This window comes from Coregonus lavaretus (assembly GCF_964263955.1).
Source record: "Coregonus lavaretus genome assembly, chromosome: 27".
NCBI lineage: Eukaryota > Metazoa > Chordata > Actinopteri > Salmoniformes > Salmonidae > Coregonus > Coregonus lavaretus.
The window spans coordinates 38,086,434-38,108,809 of NC_140014.1; the positions used below are offsets into that span (position 1 = coordinate 38,086,434).

The 22,376-nt window shown below is 43.4% G+C and overlaps 1 protein-coding gene across 1 annotated transcript in view; it reads right to left on the bottom strand.

Annotated features, from left to right (window-relative positions):
- Positions 1-21,895, bottom strand: part of LOC311103182 (syntaxin-binding protein 5-like) — a 53,239-nt gene extending 31,344 nt beyond the window's left edge. The window contains exons 1-5 of the mRNA XM_084144735.1: positions 21,433-21,895; positions 20,561-20,658; positions 4,013-4,094; positions 3,302-3,402; positions 193-327 (exon numbers count right to left, since the gene is read on the bottom strand). Coding sequence (XP_084000861.1) covers positions 193-327; positions 3,302-3,402; positions 4,013-4,094; positions 20,561-20,658; positions 21,433-21,567 — 551 coding nt within the window. The 5' untranslated portion in view covers positions 21,568-21,895. The remainder of the gene's footprint in view (positions 1-192; positions 328-3,301; positions 3,403-4,012; positions 4,095-20,560; positions 20,659-21,432) is intronic.
- Between the last annotated feature and the right edge of the window lie 481 nt (positions 21,896-22,376).

Here is a 22,376-nt window from a genome sequence, read left to right on the forward strand (position 1 = left end):
CGTTGCAAGCGCCATGCTCTACCAACTGAGCCACACAGGACGCACACGGGACATAGGATGCATCCCAAATGGCACCATATTCCTTGTATAGTGCACTACTTTTGACCAGAGCCCATAGGTACGGTAATAGGATGTTATTTGGGATGTAAACATAGAAACCCAAGCAGTATTAAGGCAGACAGGCAGACTCACAGTTCGATGGCTTTGTTCCACATAATGACGTAGCCTGAGAGTGTGAAAGACTCAACGTTGACGATGTGGATGTTTCCTTTCTCTGTTCCGATGTACAGCCATTTACTCTGGAAGGGCAGGTGACAAAACGTGATCCTGTTGGCACAAAGGGTGATTAATCAATCAAGAGGTGCCTCCCAAATGACACCCTATTCCGTATATAGTGCACTACTTTTGACCAGGGACCATAAGGCTCTAGTCAAAAGTAGTGCACAACATGGGGAACAGGGTTCCATTTCAGACTTTTTTTTATTCCGAGTAGCCCCAATTGAGACCAGGGTCTCATTCCCAATGGTGCCCCGAGTTCTCACAAACAGGAAGAAAAATTAACATTACAAATAAAACAAGAATAAAAATAAGCACAAAGGCACAACCTCACCATGACAATAAACCTCACCATGACAATAAACCTCACCATGACAATAAACCTCACCATGACAATAAACCTCACCATGACAATAAACCTCACCATGACAATAAACCTCAACATGACAATAAACCTCAACATGACAATAAACCTCAACATGACAATAAACCTCACCATGACAATAAACCTCAACATGACAATAAACCTTTAAACCTCAACATAACAATAAACCTCACCATGACAATAAACCTCAATATGACAATAAACCTCAACATGACAATAAACCTCACCATGACAATAAACCTCAACATGACAATGAACCTTTAAACCTCAACATGACAATAAACCTCACCATGACAATAAACCTCAATATGACAATAAACCTCAACATGACAATAAACCTCAACATGACAATAAACCTCACCATGACAAAAAACCTCACCATGACAATAAAGCTCAACACAATAAACCTCAACACCACAATACACAATAAAGCTCAACATCACAATAAACCTCAACACCACAATAAACCTCAACAAAAAATAAAATAATAAACTTAATCAAATTTTATCATGATCCTGCCAAAATGAGAGGGAATAATGTAAAACGTTTAATGAGAAACAGTATATGATTGCTAAGTTACTTCAACAAACATAACTACATAAAGTGTAGTGTCATAATTTGATCGCTTTATATACACATTAAAACATATATTCGGTTATAGGTCATCCTTTCTATCCAAACAAGGGACATTATGTGATAGGTGATCGCTTTATAACACATTCATAAGAGAAGGGTATATAATAAAAGCACATTGTAGCATAACATTTGCATTCAGAGAGGGCAGCGAGTAGCATGAATTCATATCTGTCAGCAAGCGACTGACTGCGTCCAAATGGGACCCTATTCCCTATACAGTGCACTACTTTTGACTAGAGCCCTCTGGGCCCTGTTCAAAAGTTGTACACTATTAAAGGAATAGGGTTCCATTTCGGACGCACACACTGGCCCTTAAGAAGTCTTTCATTGGAATAAAACCAATGATATAACATTACAAGCAGACAGAACATGGTTACTATCCAGCAGCCACATGGGCTTTTGGCCAGACTGGAGATTCAACAGCAGCAGGAGTACCAAATGGAACCCTATTCAATATATAAAGCCTTACTTTGATTGGCCCTGGTCAAACGAAGTGCACTATATAGGGAATAGGGTGGGCACCATTTGGGACACAGTCACAACTATAGAGTGTGAAACAAGACAATAGAAAATATTAAAAAGGGAATATTTAATATGTGGGTGTAAGTTAGCCTATGTGGACACCTGCTCGTCGAACATCTCATTCCAAAATCATGGGCATTAACATGGAGTTGGTCCCCCCTTTGCTGCTACAACAGCCTCCTCTCTTCTGGGAAGGCTTTCCACTAGATGTTGGAACATTGCTGCGGGGACTTGCTTCCATTCAGCCACAAGAACATTAGTGAGGTCGGGCACTGATGTTGGGCGATTAGGCCTGGCTCGCAGTCGCCGTTCCAATTCATCCCAAAGGTGTTCGATGGGCTTGATGTCAGGGCTCTGTGAATGCCAGTCAAGTTCTTCCACACCGATCTCGACAAACCATTTCTGTATGGACCTTGCTTTGTGCACAGGGGCATTGTCATGCTGAAACAGGATAGTGCCTTCCCCAAACTGTTGCCACAACGTTGGAAGCACATCGTCTAGAATGTAGCTCAGTTGGTAGAACATGGCGCTTGCAACGCCAGGGTTGTGGGTTCGATTCCCACGGGGAGCCAGTATGAAAAATGTATGCACTCACTAACTGTAAGTCGCTCTGGATAAGAGCGTCTGCTAAATGACTAAAATGTAAAATGTATGCTGTAGCGTTACAATGTCCCTTCACTGGAACTAAGGGGCCTAGCCCGAACCATGAAAAACAGCCCCAGACCATTATTCCTCCTCCACCAAACTTTACAGTTGGCACTATGCAGTCGGGCAGGTAGCGTTCTCCTTGCATCTGCCAAACCCAGATTCGTCCTTCGGACTGCCAGATGGTGAAGCATGATTTGTCACTCCAGAGAACCCGTTTCCACTGCTCCAGAGTCCAATGGCGGCGAGCTTTACACCACTCCAGCCAACGCTTGTCATTGCGCATAGTGATCTTAGGCTTGTGTGCGGCTGCTCTGCCATGGAAACCCATTAAAATGAAGCTCCCGACAAACAGTTTTTGTGCTGACGTTGCTTCCAGAGGCAGTTTGAAACTCGGTAGTGAGTGTTGCAACCAAGGACAGACTATTTTTATGCTCTTCAGCACTCTGCGGTCCCGTTCTGTGAACTTGTGTGGCCACCACTTCGCGGCTGAGCCGTTGTTGCTCCTAGACGTTTCCACTTCACAATAACAGCACCTACAGTTGACCTGGGCATCTCTAGCAGGGCAGAAATGTTACAAACTGACTTGTTGGAAAGGTGGCATCCTATGACGGTGCCACGTTGAAAGTCACTGAGCTCTTCAGTAAGGCCATTCTACTGCCAATGTTTGTCTATGGAGATTGCATGGCTGTGTGCTCGATTTTATACACCTGTCAGCAACAGGTGTGGCTGAAATAGAATCCACTAATTTGAACGGGTGTCCACATACTGCTGTATGTATAGTGTAGCTACAGCTTTAGCTCAAATACGACCACTGTTTACATTTTCCCTACGTACCTCTCCCTGTTGAATTTGAGAGTGTGCAGGATAGCTGGCTGCTTCTGCCTCAGGTTCCACAGGTGAACGCTGTCATCAGCTAAGGCACTCACCAGCGCCCCCTGTTGACAGGGGTTATAATAGGGTTATAATACCGCCACATATCTAATACTATAACAAACAGCAGTAAACATGCCAACAGGACAGGTCAGAGACAGAGGCAGGGCTGATTAAGAGATAATCAGGTCCATACAATAAAGAACCCATTACAGAGAGTCTTGCTTCCACAAAGCCTACATTACTGTTTAATCAATGTGTTCACTAAAAGCACATTTCAAACAGATGGTTAACATAATGTCTGACTGTAGTGCATGCTAGTGAGACGATAAGACAGACCTATACGGAGAGGAACTGGGCTGAGGGATGGACAACTAAGTCTGAAGAGATAAGGCAATGATACAATCCGGGACTTTCTCAATAGTATTTCCTCGATTCCATAATGTCTGGCTTTCTCCTCGATTCCTTCTCAAAACGCACTGGAGGTGAAGACCGAAGAATCCTCCCCTCTGACATTCTTCTCAAATGCGTTTTGAGAAAGAGGTGAGAACAGAGAGAGAGGACACAAGGAATCAAGTAAAGACTGTTGAGACAGAGCACTGGGAAGTGCTGCTGGGGAGTGGGACCATAGCGTTGGATAGAGGGTGAACATCCAACTTTCCCAGTGGGACTCACCTCGTTGACCAGGAACTGAAGCTGGATGACAGCCGCACCACTGTCATGCTGACAGTAACACTCCACACCCGCACGGCCAAAACTAAACAGTTCAGTCAAGGAAGAGACCATGCTACAGAGATGGACAGCATGTAAATGTATCAGCAGCATCTGGGTTTAAAGACTTTGAATTGAATGGTCTAAACTGTATCAATCCCACAAGGAGACATTGGATTCATCACCAGCAAGACACACGCAGCAGTGCACCAGGCCAGCCATCATGTAAATATTTTCTGTCAGAGGCTGAAGTAAACAATGAGATCAATACAGATATACAGTGATTGACGGGAGGCATGGTAGGACTATATCTGACTTGGCACATGGGGCGGGGATCCTCCTATGCTTACTGTCTATGTTGCATTCAACTTCAGCAATGAGTCTGTATCATCTCTTGTCCCTGAGCCCAAGACTAAAGAGCTTGAATAGAGACATTTGTAGAGCAGCAGCCACCACCTTATCAAAAGATCCCATCTCCAGAATGTCAAGTCAGAAGCATTCAAAACAAGGCATTCACTTGTCTCCCTCCCTCAGCTTTAAAAACACTGACTGACTCTGCTCCACACAACAACTAAATCTATTCATACGGTCCAGTCGACCTTCACCACAGTTACGGACCAGCCGGCTTTCACCACAGTTACGGTCCAGTCGGCCTTCACCACAGTTACGGTCCAGTCGACCTTCACCACAGTTACGGTCCAGTCGGCCTTCACCACAGTTACGGTGGAGCCGACCTTCACCACAGTTACGGACCAGCCGGCTTTCACCACAGTTACGGTCCAGTCGGCCTTCACCACAGTTACGGTCCAGTCGGCCTTCACCACAGTTACGGTCCAGTCGGCCTTCACCACAGTTACGGTGGAGCCGACCTTCACCACAGTTACGGTCCAGTCGGCCTTCACCACAGTTACGGACCAGCCGGCTTTCACCACAGTTACGGTCCAGTCGGCCTTCACCACAGTTACGGTGGAGCCGACCTTCACCACAGTTACGGACCAGCCGGCTTTCACCACAGTTACGGTCCAGTCGGCCTTCACCACAGTTACGGTGGAGCCGACCTTCACCACAGTTACGGTCCAGTCGACCTTCACCACAGTTACGGTCCAGTCGACCTTTACCACAGTTGGCACCACGTTAGAGTTGGGGAGTTATAAATAAAAACCAGTGCAGTGGACAATGACTGTGTTATTTATTCATTACTCTATGGACCAGTCAGTTTGGGGAAGCAAGGGAAAGAAAGAAAGAAAGAAAGAAAGAAAGAAAGAAAGAAAGAAAGAAAGAAAGAAAGAAAGAAAGAAAGAAAGAAAGAAAGAAAGAAAGAAAGAAAGAAAGAAAGAAAGAAAGAAAGAAAGAAAGAAAGAAAGAAAGAAAGAAAGAAAGAAAGAAAGAAAGAAAGAAAGAAAGAAAGAAAGAAAGAAAGAAAGAAAGAAAGAAAGAAAGAAAGAAAGAAAGAAAGAAAGAAAGAAAGAAAGAAAGAAAGAAAGAAAGAAAGAAAGAAAGAAAGAAAGAAAGAAAGAAAGAAAGAAAGAAAGAAAGAAAGAAAGAAAGAAAGAAAGAAAGAAAGAAAGAAAGAAAGAAAGAAAGAAAGAAAGAAAGAAAGACAGAAAGAAAGAAAGAAAGAAAGACAGAAAGACAGAAAGAAAGACAGAAAGACAGAAAGACAGAAAGACAGAAAGACAGAAAGAAACCTAAATACTCTGGAGTCACCAGAGGATAACGTGTCTATACAACGAACACAGAGGAACAAGACCCGGGACAACACCTTGACTACTCTTCCATCACCTGTTATTGCTTATTAATTAGCCTATAGATTATTTTATAGGCCGAATTAGTCCATTCTCAAGATGTAGTTTCACTGCAGCCGAAGACATTTTGGACAAAGAGTAAAGGAACCTAAAAAACATGAAAATCCTAGACAGAGAGCCAGTCAAACAGGTGACAGCAGGCCCAACAGGCAGACCAGTAGGAACACAAAGGCACCCTGGCTGCCAGCCTCAGCCTTACTGTACCTGGCAGTGAATATGATAAGCAAATTAAAAGAGCTCCAGATGGCAGACATGCTCAGAGATGATGAGGCCTTCTATGTTCACTAGTGCTACAGTATCCAGTTAGCTTGGATCTGACAGACACACTGAAATAAGATCTGTCTGTCTGAACAGGATTAACAAAGCTGTAATCAAACAACTTCTGAATGCCTTGAACAAACTAGGGTGGGGTTACATTACAGCCCAACAGACTTCCATTAACCAGGTTGGCTCAACCGTGTAGGCATCACAATACCTTCTGATCAGAGGGCCATAATGTCACTTGATCACATAGGGCGTGCTTGTATTTGTCCTGTTTCACACAAGTCCCTGTACAAGTGTGTGGTGTTAAATGGAAATGTGTTTTTTGCATATCCCACTCCACCTGAGACACTCTCGGAGAGTTGGGGTCATGGCCAGGGATCAGCCATTATTGACGGCGACCCTGGATAAATTAGTGTTAAGTGCCTTGCTCAAGAGCAGATTGACAGATTTCACCTAATCGGCTCAGGGATTCGAACCCTAACCCAACGCTCTAACTAGGCTAGGCTATCTGCCGCCCTGATGACTAACAACACAGTGTGGAAATTCCTCATTGCTCTCTTATGCAGAGTTATAAAGGGATGCCATGTCTATTCTCTACACACAATAATTGTCATCAAGTGAGTTGAGTTCATTCTTCCAAGTCCAAAAGCAGTTCATGTTGATTGTGTAGGCCCTAGTAGGCTAAACGCTAAAGCCGGATGGACACTACACGACTTTCAAAATCCTGATATCGTTGAGCCTCCTACATTAAACAACCGTCTTTCCTGTAGTTTTGTTGTGTGTTGTCAACGTAGTGGTGCGTCCACTAAACGATGTGGCACAGACGGTGGTCACACTACAAGATTCTTCCCTTGGTCGTGAGGATTCTCCATCCCACGCTGTCTCGCCAAAACAATGATGTGATTAGATTTAACGTAGCTACAAGCTGTGGTTCAAAGCAGCCTCATAAACGTACAATCAGACATTCACGCTCGCCATACAGAGTTGAAATATCTACCCAACATTTTGAATTGAATAACATTGCTTGTGAACTTCAGAGCTGTAACGATTTGACTCTTTGGTTAAAGGCAAGTTCAAACGCATACTAGTAGTCGTCATCGCTCCTGCTCGAGTCTGCACATTCTGGGTGATGCAAAACAACGTCATCATCTCACTGGCTTCTTCTCTGGCCAGCTCTCATTGACTATTGTTGATCACCCTTCTCAAAACGTGTCGTTGCGCATCTCACACTACAAGAGCAAGCATTGCAGATTGAGTGCCTATAATAAATCGGGAGGTCTGGGCCTGCTCAAAGACGAGATCCGTAGCCCTCAGATTGCGTCTTTTGACCCACTCACATTAAACGAGCGTCGGTGACGGCCGTGCTCCCCGAGTAGGCAACGACATAGGAATTTTGTCTCCGATATCAAAAACTTGTCTGGGACAGCTAAATTGTGGCAAAAATGGTGTAGTGTACACCTGGCATAAGACTCCAGCTAACATAGCTGGGCGGCAGGTAGCTAAGTGGGTAAGAGCGTTGTGCCAGTAACCGAAAGGTCGCTGGTTCTAATCCCCGAGCCGACTAGGTGAAAAATCTGTCGATGTGCTCTTAAGCAAAGCACTTAACCCTAATTGCTCATGTAAGTCGCTCTGGATAAGAGCGTCTGCTAAATGACTAAAATGTAAATGTATAGCTGCTGCTGACAAGAGGATTTACTATTCACCACCACACAATCAACTACAATATTATTTTAGAACTAATGTGCTTCACTTCTCATGAAACCCAAAACACATGCTTGTGGAATGTCATGGTACAGGATGCTGAGTCACACGTAGCACCTTGGTCCTCATGATAGCATCAGAGGCACTTAACTGTTCTTAGTAGAAGACCTATGTTCAAATACTATTTGATATAATTTCAATCTGCAATGATTTGAGTTTGCCTGTCTTAATTGGACCAATAGAATAGTCCCAAAACTGTAAACCCCACCCATTTGGCACTCCAGGCAGGCTAGTGCAAATGCTAAACGTTTTTGAAAGATTTCAAATAGTATTTGAACCCAGGTCTGCTTAGTGAAACAGCACCACAGAGAGAGGAGGATGCTAACAGATCGACACTTCCTCATTGGTAAACCACAGCAGTTGGCCTTGCAACATTTCACAACAGCAAGATGGTTCATATTAGACGACAGTCAACATTTGGTATTTATTAGGATCCCCATTATCCACTGCCAAAGCATCAGCTACTCTTCCTGGGGTTCACATGAAACATGACATATTACATACTACAGAAAAATTTTAGTCAATGACTGAAATACATACATTTAAAAATGTCACACATAGCCTACATATCAGTACATACACACAATATCTAACACAGTGCAAATTACAATACAAAATACATAAAATGGCTGTGTCTCTTCACAGTCTCCTTTGTGCAGTAAGGTGTTCTTTTATCTCTTTTTTTTTTTAAACTTGTTTTATTGCTAGCTGGAGTTACGTGGGGTGGTAAAGAGTTGCAGTCATGGCTCTATCTAATACTTTTATCTAATACTGCATTTCCCAGCCTCTGTTCTTGACCTGGGGACTGTGAAGAAACCTCTGGTTTGAAGAAACCTCTGGTTGCATGTCTTATGGTGTACCAATGAGTGTCCGAACTGTGTGCCAACTGCTTGAACAGACAGTTCGGTAACTTCAACACCTCGCACAAAGACCAATAGTGATGCAGTCAATCTCTCTTCAACTTTGAGCTGACATGCAGGTTACTGACACTTTCCCTCCATGTACATCTACATCCTGCTTTCTTCTGGACCAACTGCAATTGACCTGTCTTTCTTTGCCGCACATGACCACACAGCTGGGCAGTAGTCCAGGTGCGACAACACTAGAGCCTGTAGGACCTATCTGGTCGACTGAGATGTCAAGAAGGCAGCGCAACGCCCCATCATGGCCAGACCTCTTCCCATTTTAGCAACCATTGAGTCTATATGTTTTGACCATGAAAGCTTGATATCTAGGGTTGCACCCAGCAGTTCAGTCTCCTCAATTTGCTCAATAGCCAAATTATTCAATAACAGATCTAAACAAGGTTTAGTGTTGAGCGAGTGATTTGTCCCAAAAACTATGCTTTTAGTTGAGATATTTAGCACCAGACTATTGCTAGTTACCCATTCTAAAAATGACTGGAGCTATGTTAAGTGTCTCAGTTATTTATTTTACTGTTGCAGCTGAGGTGTATACTGTTGAGTCGTCAGTGTACATACAGGCGTTATTCAAGTTCAGTGGAAGGTCATTTATAAAAACAGAAAACAATAATGGCCCTAGCTGGCTGCCCTGCGGTACACCACACAACTGAATTTGCATGAAAGGCTTCCATTAAAGAAAACCCTCAGTCTCAATCATATGAACATGTCTAAAATGTGTGTTCGGTTGAGAAACAATAATGTGTTTCAATATAAAAACAGACAGCTTACAATATAACACAACTCAGCACACAGAGAACTTGCTCTTCTGCCATTTGATATTTGGCAGAATATATATTAAGCGTGTCCCCCTGCTTAAACCAGTACATGTCCAGGCCCGTCTGAAGTTTGCTAGAGTGCATTTGGATGATCCAGAAGAGGATTGGGAGAATGTCATATGGTCAGATGAAACCAAAATAGAACTTTTTGGTAAAAACTCAACTCGTCGTGTTTGGAGGACAAAGAATGCTGAGTTGCATCCAAAGAACACCATACCTACTGTGAAGCATGGGGGTGGAAACATCATGCTTTGGGGCTGTTTTTCTGCAAAGGGACCAGGACGACTGATCCGTGTAAAGGAAAGAATGAATGGGGCCATGTATCGTGAGATTTTGAGTGAAAACCTCCTTCCATCAGCAAGGGCATTGAAGATGAAACGTGGCTGGGTCTTTCAGCATGACAATGATCCCAAACACACCACCCGGGCAACGAAGGAGTGGCTTCGTAAGAAGCATTTCAAGGTCCTGGAGTGGCCTAGCCAGTCTCCAGATCTCAACCCCATAGAAAATCTTTGGAGGGAGTTGAAAGTCTGTGTTGCCCAGCGACAGCCCCAAAACATCACTGCTCTAGAGGAGATCTGCATGGAGGAATGGGCCAAAATACCAGCAACAGTGTGTGAAAACCTTGTGAAGACTTACAGAAAACGTTTGACCTGTGTCATTGCCAACAAAGGGTATATAACAAAGTATTGAGAAACTTTTGTTATTGACCAAATACTTATTTTCCACCATAATTTGCAAATAAATTCATAAAAAATCCTACAATGTGATTTTCTGGATTTTTCCCCCTCATTTTGTCTGTCATAGTTGACGTGTACCTATGATGAAAATCATATTTTTAAGTGGGAGAACTTGCACAATTGGTGGCTGACTAAATACTTTTTTTCCCCACTGTAGGCCTGAACACCAAGTACTTATCAGCACTCACTGAGTACTGGAGAGGATCGGGGATTTAAAGATAAGAAACAGCAATTAACAGAGTGAAACCAGTGATTGGACTGATTTTTGAAGAATTTACTACAGAAATATAGATTTAGTTAGATAATGGGTTAAATGTGTTTCCATCAAACTACTGAATTAGTCAACCACTACTAAAGGTTTCTTATAATGGCCAAGAACCATAGGAATACATGGATTAGATAAGTAGCGGAAATGTCCATGAAATAGAGATAAAAACACTGCGGTAGTAGAGACAGATCTTGTAAAAGTAGACATTTATAATTTGTAGACATCCCATTGAGTTTACATCTGGTGAGCTGTGGTGGCGTTTCACAACTCTGGGACCATTGAGGCGCATCGATCCTGCCGCTCTCATGAAAAATTGACCAATTACCTTCAATGACACTTATCCCATCAGGTCGGCCGGCCAGTCAGCCACTATTAGGACATGGAGGTGTGTGTCTGTTAGTGATGCACGGGTTGACTCATAACCCGCTGTCCCCATGGTTATATCCGCGGGGCGGGCGGGTTGTGTCATAAAATAAAGAGAAAAACTATGCATAAAAAATCCATAAATGTATCATTCTTGTGCAATTCATATACACTGAGTACACCAAACATTAGGAACACCTTCCTAATATGGAGTTGCACCCTCTCTTTTGCCCTCAGAACAGCCTTAATTTGTCGGGGCATGGACACAACAAGGAGTCGAAAGTGTTCCACAGGGATGCTGGCCCATGTTGACTCCGAAGCTTCCCAGAGTTGTGTCAAGTTGGCTGGATGTCATTTGGATGGTGGACCATTCTTGATACACACGGGAAACTTGAGCGTGGAAAAACCCAGCAGCGTTGCAGTTCTTGACACAAACCGGTGCGCCTGCGGCCTGGCACCTACTACCATACCCCGTTCAAAGGCACTTAAATATTTTTTGTCATGCCCATTCACCCTCTGAATGGCACACATACACAATCCATCTGTCATTAGTGCATAGCATAAGCCTAAGCTTTAGGGCCTAACTGTACGCTCGCCAAATACCCGCCAATTGCCAAATGCTTTTGGGAACTTGGGCAAAAAAAGTTAAAGTCGATCCACTGAGGCAAAAAGGACAATGTCGGAGTTTAATTCAATAAGAGAAAGTTGCGAAATGGAGAGTTGAAAATAAACAGAAGGGAGGGCCAGAACAGTAGCCTAATGGGGAAGTGGTAAATGAGGATGATATTAGTGTTGCTATGTAATGTGTGATGATTGTGAGGCGCTATGCAAATTTGACAGTCACAAGACTTCAAAGTGGCATCAAGGAACTGCCCTGTTCAGATGGATTAAATGTAATAGTAGCCTTAACTCTGGACACTGACTGTAGGTCTATAACCTCTCACATAGCCTAATATTATATTGACTCCTGCATAATTAAGCATTTCTTGCAGTAAAATGATACACATTTACATTAACATCATTTAGCAGACGCTCTTATCCAGAGCGACTTACAAACTGGTGCATTCACCTTATAGCCAGTGGGATAACCACTTTACAATATGTTTATTTTATTTTTTTCTTTCTTTGGGGTGGGGTGGGGTAAGGGGGGGGTAGAAGGATTACTTTATCCTATCCCAGGTATTTCTTAAAGAGGTGGGGTTTCAAGTGTCTCTGGAAGATGGTGAGTGACTCCGCTGTCCTGGCGTCGTGAGGGAGCTTGTTCCACCATTGGGGTGCCAGAGCAGCGAATAGCTTTAACTGGGCTGAGCGGGAACTGTGCTTCCGCAGAGGTAGGGGGGCCAGCAGGCCAGAGGTGGATGAACGCAATGCCCTCATTTGGGTGTAGGGACTGATGAGAGCCTGAAGGTACGGAGGTGCCGTTCCCCTCACAGCTCCGTAGGCAAGCACCATGGTCTTGTATACACCTAATGTACATTTTGACTCGGGAACAGGAGTGGAAAAATATGATTTATTTATTTCAGCATCTTGAGAGAATGAATGCACGGTAGGGACCATCTGTAAAGGTGCCATTTTATCAGCTTAATAAAAGCTGATAGTATCTCAAACACATAAAATATGCATCCAAGCACAACTGAAATCTTATCAGAAACATGGGCTTTTCATTTCCTTAAAACCGGTAAAACTGATGTAATCTGGATATTTTGGTATTACAGACTCGGTCAGGGACAGGTTGAAAATGTCAGTGAAGACACTTGCCAGTTGGTCAGCGCATGCTCGGAGTATACGTCCTGGTAATCCGTCTGGCCCTGCGGCCTTGTAAACGTTGACCTGTTTAAAGGTCTTACTCACATCGGCTACGGAGAGCGTGATCACATAGTTGTCCGGAACAGCTGGTGCTCTCATGCATGCTTCAGTGTTGCTTGCCTGAAAGCGTGCATAGAAGTCATTTAGCTCGTCTGGTAGGCTCGTGTCACTGGGCAGATCACGGATGTGCTTCCCTTTGAAGTCCGTAATAGTTTACAAGCCCTGACACATCCGACGAGTGTCGGAGCCGGTGTAGTACGATTCAATCTTAGTCCTGTATTGACGCTTTGCCTGTTTGATGGTTCGTCGGCGGGCATAGCGGGATTTCTTATAAGCGTCCGAGTCACGCTCCTTGAAAACGGCAGCTCTACCCTTTAACTCAGTGTGGATTTTGCCTGTAATCCATGGCTTCTGGTTGGGTTATGTATGTACGGACACTGTGGAGACGACGTCCTCAATGCACTTACTGATGAAGCCAGTGACTGATGTAGTGTACTCCTCAATGCCATCGGAAGAATCCTGGAACATATTCCAGTCTGTTCTAGCAAAACAGTCCTGTAGCTTAGCATCTGCGTCATCTGACCACTTCCGTATTGAGCGAGTCACTGGTACTTTAGTTTTTGCAGGTAAGCAGGAATCAGGAGGATAGAGCTATGGTCAGATATGCCAAATGGAGGGCGAGGGAGAGCTTTATACGCGTCTCGGTGTGTGGAGTAAAGGTGGTCTAGAGTTGTTTTTTTCCTCTGGTTGCACATGTAACATGCTGTGGTCTTAGTGCCAGCATCGGTTTGTAAATAGACAGCTACGAAAAACATAGATGAAAACTCTCTTGGTAAATAGTGTGGTCTACAGCTTATCATGAGGTACTCTACCTCAGGCGAGCAAAACCTTGAGACTTCCTTAATATTAGATTTTGTGCACCAGCTGTTGTTTACAAATATACACAGACCACCACCCCTTGTCTTACCGGAGGCAGCTGTTCTATCTTGCCGATGCACGGAAAACCTAGCCAGCTGTATGTTATCCATGTCGTCGTTCAGCCACGACTCGGTGGAACATAAGATATTACAGTTTTGAATGTCCCGTTGGTAGGATAGTCTTGATCGGAGCTCATCCAGTTTATTATCCAATGATGGCACGTTGGCTAATAGGACGGATGGTAGAGGCGGGTTACCCACTCGCCGTCGGATTCTTACAAGGCACCCCGACCTACGTCCCCTATATCTCTGTCTCTTCTCATGCGAATGACGGGGATTTGGGCCTTGTCTGGCGTCTGAAATAAATCCTTCGCGTCCGACTCGTTAAAGAAAAAACCTTTGTCCAGTACGATGTGAGTAATCGCTATTCTGATATCAAGAAGCTCTTTTCGGTCATAAGAGACGATGGCAGAAACATTATGTACAAAATAAGTTACAAAATAACGAAGAAAAAACACACACAATAGCACAATTGGTTAGGAGCCCGTAAAACGGCAGCCATCTCCTCCGCCGCCATGTATGTGTGTGTTCTTTAGGAAGTATAAAAGAAATAGAGCCCACACACTCATAAGCTCCACCACGTACCTTTATTAATAAACAAACAATGTTTAGATCCTGCAAGGATCTTCGTCAGGTCATCTTCTTTAGGAGTTGGCTAATAACCAAACAACAACGTCCTCAAAGACTAGGATACAGACTGGGATTGATATAGGTATAAATAGATAGTGTATTCGGAAAGTATTCAGACCCCTTAACTTTTTCCACATTTTGTTACGTTACAGCCTTAATCTAAAATTGATTAAATTTAAAAAAAATCCTCATCAATTTACACACAATACCCCATAATGACAAAGCAAAAACAGGTAGTTTTTTTTGCGTGCAAATGTATAAAAAATGTAAAACAGAAATACCGTACGTATTCAGACCCTTTGCTATGAGACTCGAAATAGAGCTCAGGTGCATCCTGTTTCCATTTATCATCCTTGAGATGTTTCTACAACTTGATTGGAGTCCACCTGTGGTAAATACAATTGATTGAAGGCACACACCTGTCTATATAAGGTCCCACAGTTGACAGTGCATGTCAGAGCAAAAACCAAGCCATGAGGTCGAAGGAATTGTCCATAGAGCTCCGAGACAGATCTGGGGAAGGGTAACAAAAAATGTCTGCTTCATTGAAGGTCCCCAAGAACACAGTGGCCTCCATCATTCTTAAATGGAATAAGTTTGGAACCACCAAGACTCTTCCTAGAGCTGGTCACCCGGCCAAACTGAGCAATCGGGGGAGAAGGGCCTTGGTCAGGGTTCCTCTGTGGAGATGGGAGAACCTTCCAGAAGCACAACTACCTCTGCAGCCCTCCAACAATCAGGCCTTTATGGTAGAGTGGCCAGACAGAAGCCACTCCTCAGTAAAAGGCACATGACAGCCCGCTTGGAGTTTGCCACCTAAAGGACTCTCAGACCATGAGAAACAAGATTCTCTGGTCTGATGAAACCAAGATTGAACTCTTTGGCCTGAATGCCAAGGGTCACGTCTGGAGGAAACCTGGCACCATCCCTACGGTGAAGCACGGTGGTGGCAGCATCATGCTGTGAGGATGTTTTTCAGCAGCAAGGACTGGGAGACTAGTCAGGATTGAGGGAAAGATGAACGGAGCAAAGTACTGAGAGATCCTTGATGAAAACCTGCTCCAGAGCGCTCAGGACCTCAGACTGGGGTGAAGGGTCACCTTCCAACAGGACAACAACCCTAAGCACACAGACAAAACACTGTAGGAGTGGCTTCGGGACAAGTCTCTGAATGTCCTTGAGTGGCCCAGCCAGAGCCCGGACTTGAACCCGATCGAACATCACTGGAGAGACCTGAAAATAGCTGTGCAGCGACACTCCCCATCCAACCTGACAGCGCTTGAGAGGATCTGCAGAGAATAATGGGAAAAACTCCCCAAATACACGTGTGCCAAGCTTGGAGTGTCATACCCAAGAAGACTCGAGGCTGTAATCGCTGCTAAATATGCTTCAACAAAGTACTGAGTAAAGGGTCTGAATGTAATATTTCAGTTTTAATTTTTTATTAATTTGCAAGATTTTCTAAAAACCTGTTTTTGCTTTGTCATTATGAGGTATTGTGTGTAGATCGATGAGAAAAAAAACTATTTAATCAATTTTATAATAAGGCTGTAAAGTAACAAAATGTGGAAAAGGTTAAGGGGTCAGAATACTTTCTGAATGCACTGCATATCACACCATCCCTATAGTTAACTAATAGATAGATCACCCCATCCCTATAGATAACTGATATATGGTAGATCACCCCATCCCTATAGATAACTGATATATGGTAGATCACCCCATCCCTATAGATAACTGATATATGGTAGATCACACCATCCCTATAGTTAACTAATAGATAGATCACCCCATCCCTATAGATAACTGATATATGGTAGATGACTGCTCATATATTGCTCATATTATTTAACCAGGTAAGTCATTGAGAACACATTATCTTTTACAATAATGACCAGACCAAGAAGGAACAATGAGATACTAATTTTCAAGATTACAGAGAACGATTACAAAAACCTCTCTGTTCTGAGAATGATATAAACTGGTGCCGTGCCATTGCATGACCTTCAAAGTCATTCGTTTATCCAAATCGAGCTTAAAGTTCAACTGCCCCTTAGGGTTTGGTTTGGATTACAATTATCTCAACAAATCATGCCCCCTTTTGCCTATCAACACGTGGTGGCACTGTGTTTTCTGGGAAAAGACTGGGCGAGTTCGCTTTGCATGGCTCGGTGCCACGGGCGGGCGGAGACCTCTCCTTATGGGGACCAATGGAATGGTCGAAAATGTGCAAAACCCATCCACCTAGCGCACCGTGCCATGTAAAATGAATTCCCCAGACAACACGGTGTATCTTTGGCAGTAGCTTGATGTGCAATTCACATATGGATTGGGAAATAAAATAGCTACTCTAGTGAAAATGGCCTTCCGTAAAGTTTTTCAACAATCAGATGGCCAGGATATGGATTACATCCAACGCTAACTACAAGTTCTGCGGGCTGTCAAACGTGAGACTGTGCCTGGTGTTGTTGGTGACGGTGAGTTGGTTACACTAGCTAGCTAGCTATATTATTTGATAAAGCTAGCAAGTAGCAAGGTGTTGTAGAACGAGTGTCTCATTTAACACATTCCAGACACTGGTTCTTGCTACCTTGGCATAACTGTGATTTGACAGAGAAATATCAGCTAGCTAACACTAGATAGGCTGCTAGCCAGCTGCAGATAGCTATCCCCCAAGCTATGCTAACCAGCTGCTGATAGCTATCCCCCAAGCTATGCTAACGAGCTGCAGATAGCTATCCCCCAAGCTATGCTAACCAGCTGTAGATAACTATCCCCCAAGCTATGCTCACCAGCTGCAGATAGCTATCCCCCAAGCTATGCTAACCAGCTGTAGATAACTATCCCCCAAGCTATGCTCACCAGCTGCAGATAGCTATCCCCCAAGCTTGCTAACTACCAGCTTTAAGCTTAGCTAAACACAAGGTCAGCGCCGGCATTACTTTCTATTCACCTCTTCCGCTCTACTTGACCCCACATATAGAACTGAGTTGTGATTGAACGGCAAAGACACACCCCAAAAAACACCAACACGAAACCACACCCCGTAGACAACTCTTGTTTGCTTTCAGTCATGACTGCTTGCATTTCTTCCCAGCTAACAAAATTACATTCCAGGACGTGACCACAAAGTTATTTTAGTCCCCACATAAGTCATAATAACGTTATTGTGAAACTTACAGATGATGTTCAAAAATGTATTTCTATCATTATGATTGTAACGTTATAATGAAGACAAACCATAGCTCTAAATGTAACATTATGCAATGTTCCTAGATATCTCCAAAATAACATGACATTCAGAACCTTTCATGGACTACCAAAGAACGTTTTTAATGATCCCATGATGTCTGTATAGCGACCTGATATTTATAACCTCTATAATACTTATTAGAAACGTTATGAATGCGCCTATAATGTCCCAAAAGGGCTATGACATTCAGTACCTTTGGAAGACTTAAGGGGAATGTTACAAATGTCTCAGTTAAGTGCCTTGTTAGCTGGGTTAATGAGCGTTGATGAAAAATGAGGCCAAATCAGGAGGTGCAGTTCTCCTTTAACTTTAAGGAGTTTTACAAATCCAACAGCAATGTTATTCTCCAGGCCTATAACTTCACAGGATTCAAATTTAGTTTACAAAACATTAGGAACACCTTCCTAATATTGACTTGCACACCCTTTTGTCCTCAGAACATCCTCAATTTGTCAGGGCATGGACTCTACAAGGTGTCAAAAGTGTTCCACAGGGATCCTGGCCAACGTTGACTCCAATGCTTCCCACAGTTGTGTCAAATTGGCTGGATGTCCTTTGGGTGGTGGACCATTATTGATACACGTCGGAAACTGTTGAGCATGAAAAACACAGCAGCGTTGCAGTTCTTGACACAATCAAACCAGCAAGCCTGGCACCTATTACCATACCCACGTTCAAAAGGCACTTAAATCTTTTGTCTTGCCCATTCACACTCTGATTGGCACACACAAAATCCATGTCTCAATTGTCTCAAGGCTTAAATATCCTTCTTTAAACTTGTCTCCTCCCCTTCATCTACACTGATTGAAGTGGATTTAACAAGTGACATCAATAAGGGATCATAGATTTGACCTGGATTCACCTGGTCAGTCTATGTCATGGAAAGAGCAGATGTTCTTAATGTTTTGTATAATAGAATAATATATGCCATTTAGTAGAAGCTTTTATCCAAAGCGACTGACAGTCATGCCTGCATTTCTCGTATGGATGGCCCCGGGAATTGAACCCACAATCCTTGGGTTGCAAGCACCATGCTCTACCAACCGAGCTATAAAAACAAAAAGTAATGCACTATATAGGGAATAGGGTGTCACTTGGGACTCAACCCGACTCTGCTGTGCAGACATACAGTCGTTGAGAATGACACAAATATTAATTTTCACAAAGTCTGCTGCCTCAGTTTTTATGATGGCAATTTGCATATACTCCAGAATGTTATGAAGAGTGATCAGATGAATTGCAATTAATTGCAAAGTCCCTCTTTGCCATGAAAATGAATTTAATTCCAAAATAACATTTCCACTGCATTTCAGCCCTGCCACAAAAGGACCAGCTGACATCATGTCAGTGATTCTCTCGTTAACACAGGTGAGAGTGTTGACGAGGACAAGGCTGGAGATCACTCTGTCATGCTGATTGAGTTAGAATAACAGACTGGAAGCTTTAAAAGGAGGGTTCTGCATTGTTCTTCCTCTGTTAACCATGGTTACCTGCAAGGAAACATGCTGTCATCATTGCTTTGCACAAAAAGGGCTTCACAGGCAAGGATATTGCTGCTAGTAAAATTGCACCTAAATCAACCATTTATCGGATCATCAAGAACTTCAAGGAGAGAGGTTCAATTGTTGTGAAGAAGGCTTCAGGGCGCCCAAGAAAGTCCAGCAAGCGCCAGGACCGTCTCCTAAAGTTGATTCAGCTGCGGGATCGGGGCACCACCAGTGCAGAGCTTGCTCAGAAATGGCAGCAGACAGGTGTGAGTGCATCTGCACGCACAGTGAGGCGAAGACTTTTGGAGGATGGTCTGGTGTCAAGAAGGGCAGCGAGGAAGCCACTTCTCTCCAGGAAAAACATCAGGGACAGACTGATATTCTGCAAAAGGTACAGGGATTGGACTGCTGAGGACTGGGGTAAAGTCATTTTCTCTGATGAATCCCCTTTCCGATTGTTTGGGGCATCCGGAAAAAAGCTTGTCCGGAGAAGACAAGGTGAGCGCTACCATCAGTCCTGTGTCATGCCAACAGTAAAGCATCTTGAGACCATTCATGTGTGGGGTTGCATCTCAGCCAAGGGAGTGGGCTCACTCACAATTTTGCCTAAGAACACAGCCATGAATAAAGAATGGTACCAACACATCCTCCGAGAGCAACTTCTCCCAACCATCCAAGAACAGTTTGGTGACGAACAATGCCTTTTCCAGCATGATGGAGCACCTTGCCATAAGGCAAAAGTGATAACTAAGTGGCTCGGGGAACAAAACATCAACATTTTGGGTCCATGGCCAGGAAACTCCATAGACCTTAATCCCATTGAGAACTTGTGGTCAATCCTCAAGAGGCGGGTGGACAAACAAAAACCCACAAATTCGGACAAACTCCAAGCAATGATTATGCAAGAATGGGCTGCCCTCAGTCAGGATGTGGCCCAGAAGTTAATTGACAGCATGCCAGGGCGGATTACAGAGGTCTTGAAAAAGAAGGGTGAACACTGCAAATATTGACTCTTTGCATAAACGTAATGTAATTGTCAATAAAAGCCTTTGACAGTTATGGAATGCTTGTAATTATACTTCAGTATACCATAGTAACATCTGACAAAAATATCTAAAAACACTAAAGCAGCAAACTTTGAGAAGACCAATACCAATAGTGTGTGATCCTCTATAACCACAATTTCCACTATTAACTGTATTTGAGGATCTTACACAGAAGCCAATATAAGGTCATATCAACTCTATCAACAGAGAATCTCCATTGAGCATGCATTTTAGTCAAGGACTTAACCAAGACTTAAGCTGTTGTCTGGGAAACTGGTCCTAAATCAATAATCTGTATTGTGTTTCGGGCACGGCACTGGGATTGTCAATATTGTCAGTTTAGTTTCCTTTCTAGTAAAATAAAAAAAGGATACAGTCTCACAGCTCCACTCTGAGTCCCGATGGCCAGAATTTTCTGCACAGGGTCAAAGGCCATGGAGGAGGGCCGGTAGGGGAAGCCATGGCGCACAGTCTGGAGGAGAGAGGAAGAACACAATCTGTATTAGCTAGCTGCTACATCACATCCAGATGCACTCTTTCACAGACATAGTGAAGTACTGTAGTCCTGTTATGTCATCTCATGTTTTATATAACCAGGAAACTGTCTGACATTGAGAGGCATTCATCGTCTAAATACCAACGATTAATGCTCAGTTTAAATCCATATCTAGCTGAGTGTGTCCCTTTTTCTCAGAACCAAAAAAGCCACATATTTCTAGTAAGGTAGCTAACTTGACAACAAGCTAGGTTCTCTCTCTGTCAGATCATTGGGCAGCTGCTGTAGTTTGTTAGCTAGCTAGCTAGCCAACAACAATGTCTGGATGACCTAGTTATCTATTTATAATCCAGAGAAACTGGATTATTCCGTTTTCATTTATGGCTGGCTGTTGTGGATACTAATAGTCAAAGGCCTGGCGTCATTTAGCTAGCTAGTTTGGCAGCGGTGGGATGAAGCTGTAGCCAATGGCATTTCCAGAAATGGGGACCGTGAGAGACAGTCAGTTGATTACCAATACATTCCTCTGCTGGTTTGACAACTAGCAAGACTAGTAGCTAGCTGTCTACCCCCTAACTACAAGATCAGCACCAATGCAATATCAGCATAGACACAAATAACAATAATACAAACTACTATTGACACACAGAAAATTGCCTAGCTAACGTCAATGTTTTAGAAATCACGCGCTGTTATCTTCAATGATTCCCAGCAAAACAACCGTCGCCGGCTTAGTTAACCGTAGCCCACCTTGCAGAGCTGAAAATGCTCCGATTGTAGCGTCTCTTGGATCACATCGTTTTGATTAGTTCCCGGTTGTGGAGATGCAGAGGAAGACGAAGCAGTCAAGCCGTTTAGCACTTTTCTGATATTGAACTTCTTCATTTTCCACCAATACAGACGAGGACGAAACACAAAAAATGGATCAACGAAGCCACCATAAATTTGATATAGCGGTAACAGTTACCTAGATAGCTAACTGCTAGCTAACGTTAGCTGCTCTAAAGACGCACACTTGGCTAATATCTTGTTCTGATAATCTCACATGTTACAGACGGTGTTGTCACCGCACTTTCCATAGCATAATTCACAAGTACACAGTTTATGAACATTAATGCATTGTCGAAAATATTTGTTTTATCCATCGATAGAGTATCCAGTCGGAGTCGATCGTAACGTAAGCTCTCCTGAAGCAGCCACTATCAGCTAGTCAGCCCAGCTGACGCGGAACCGCAGTGACGAGTCTGCGCGGTAGAGGCAGCAACACGGATGTAGGCTATACATTGGAGCCAGGAAAGTAAAAATCTAAATAAATCTGTATTTTTGGAAACCTATGTTGGAAAACAAATGATGAATCACTGAATAAGATTGTAACCTTCAACATTAAGCACCATAAATCAATTGTCTTATCCAGCGAGTTTACTAGACAAAGTCACAAACCAAGCGCTCATCCAAAGACAGTACAGTATGAAGATAGGCTAAAACTGAAATCCACGATCACACTTGTAGGCGATGTCATGGCGACGTTGGCTAAGTAGACGCATGCGTACAAAACACGTCATCGGGGATAACGGTCGTCTCGTGCCGAACTGCGCATGTGCAGGCCGTCAAATCAAAGGCACTCGTTCGATATAAAGTTGTTTTTTACGAAAATTGGTTGGTCACTTTTAGGTTGGAGTAATAACATGTTAAAC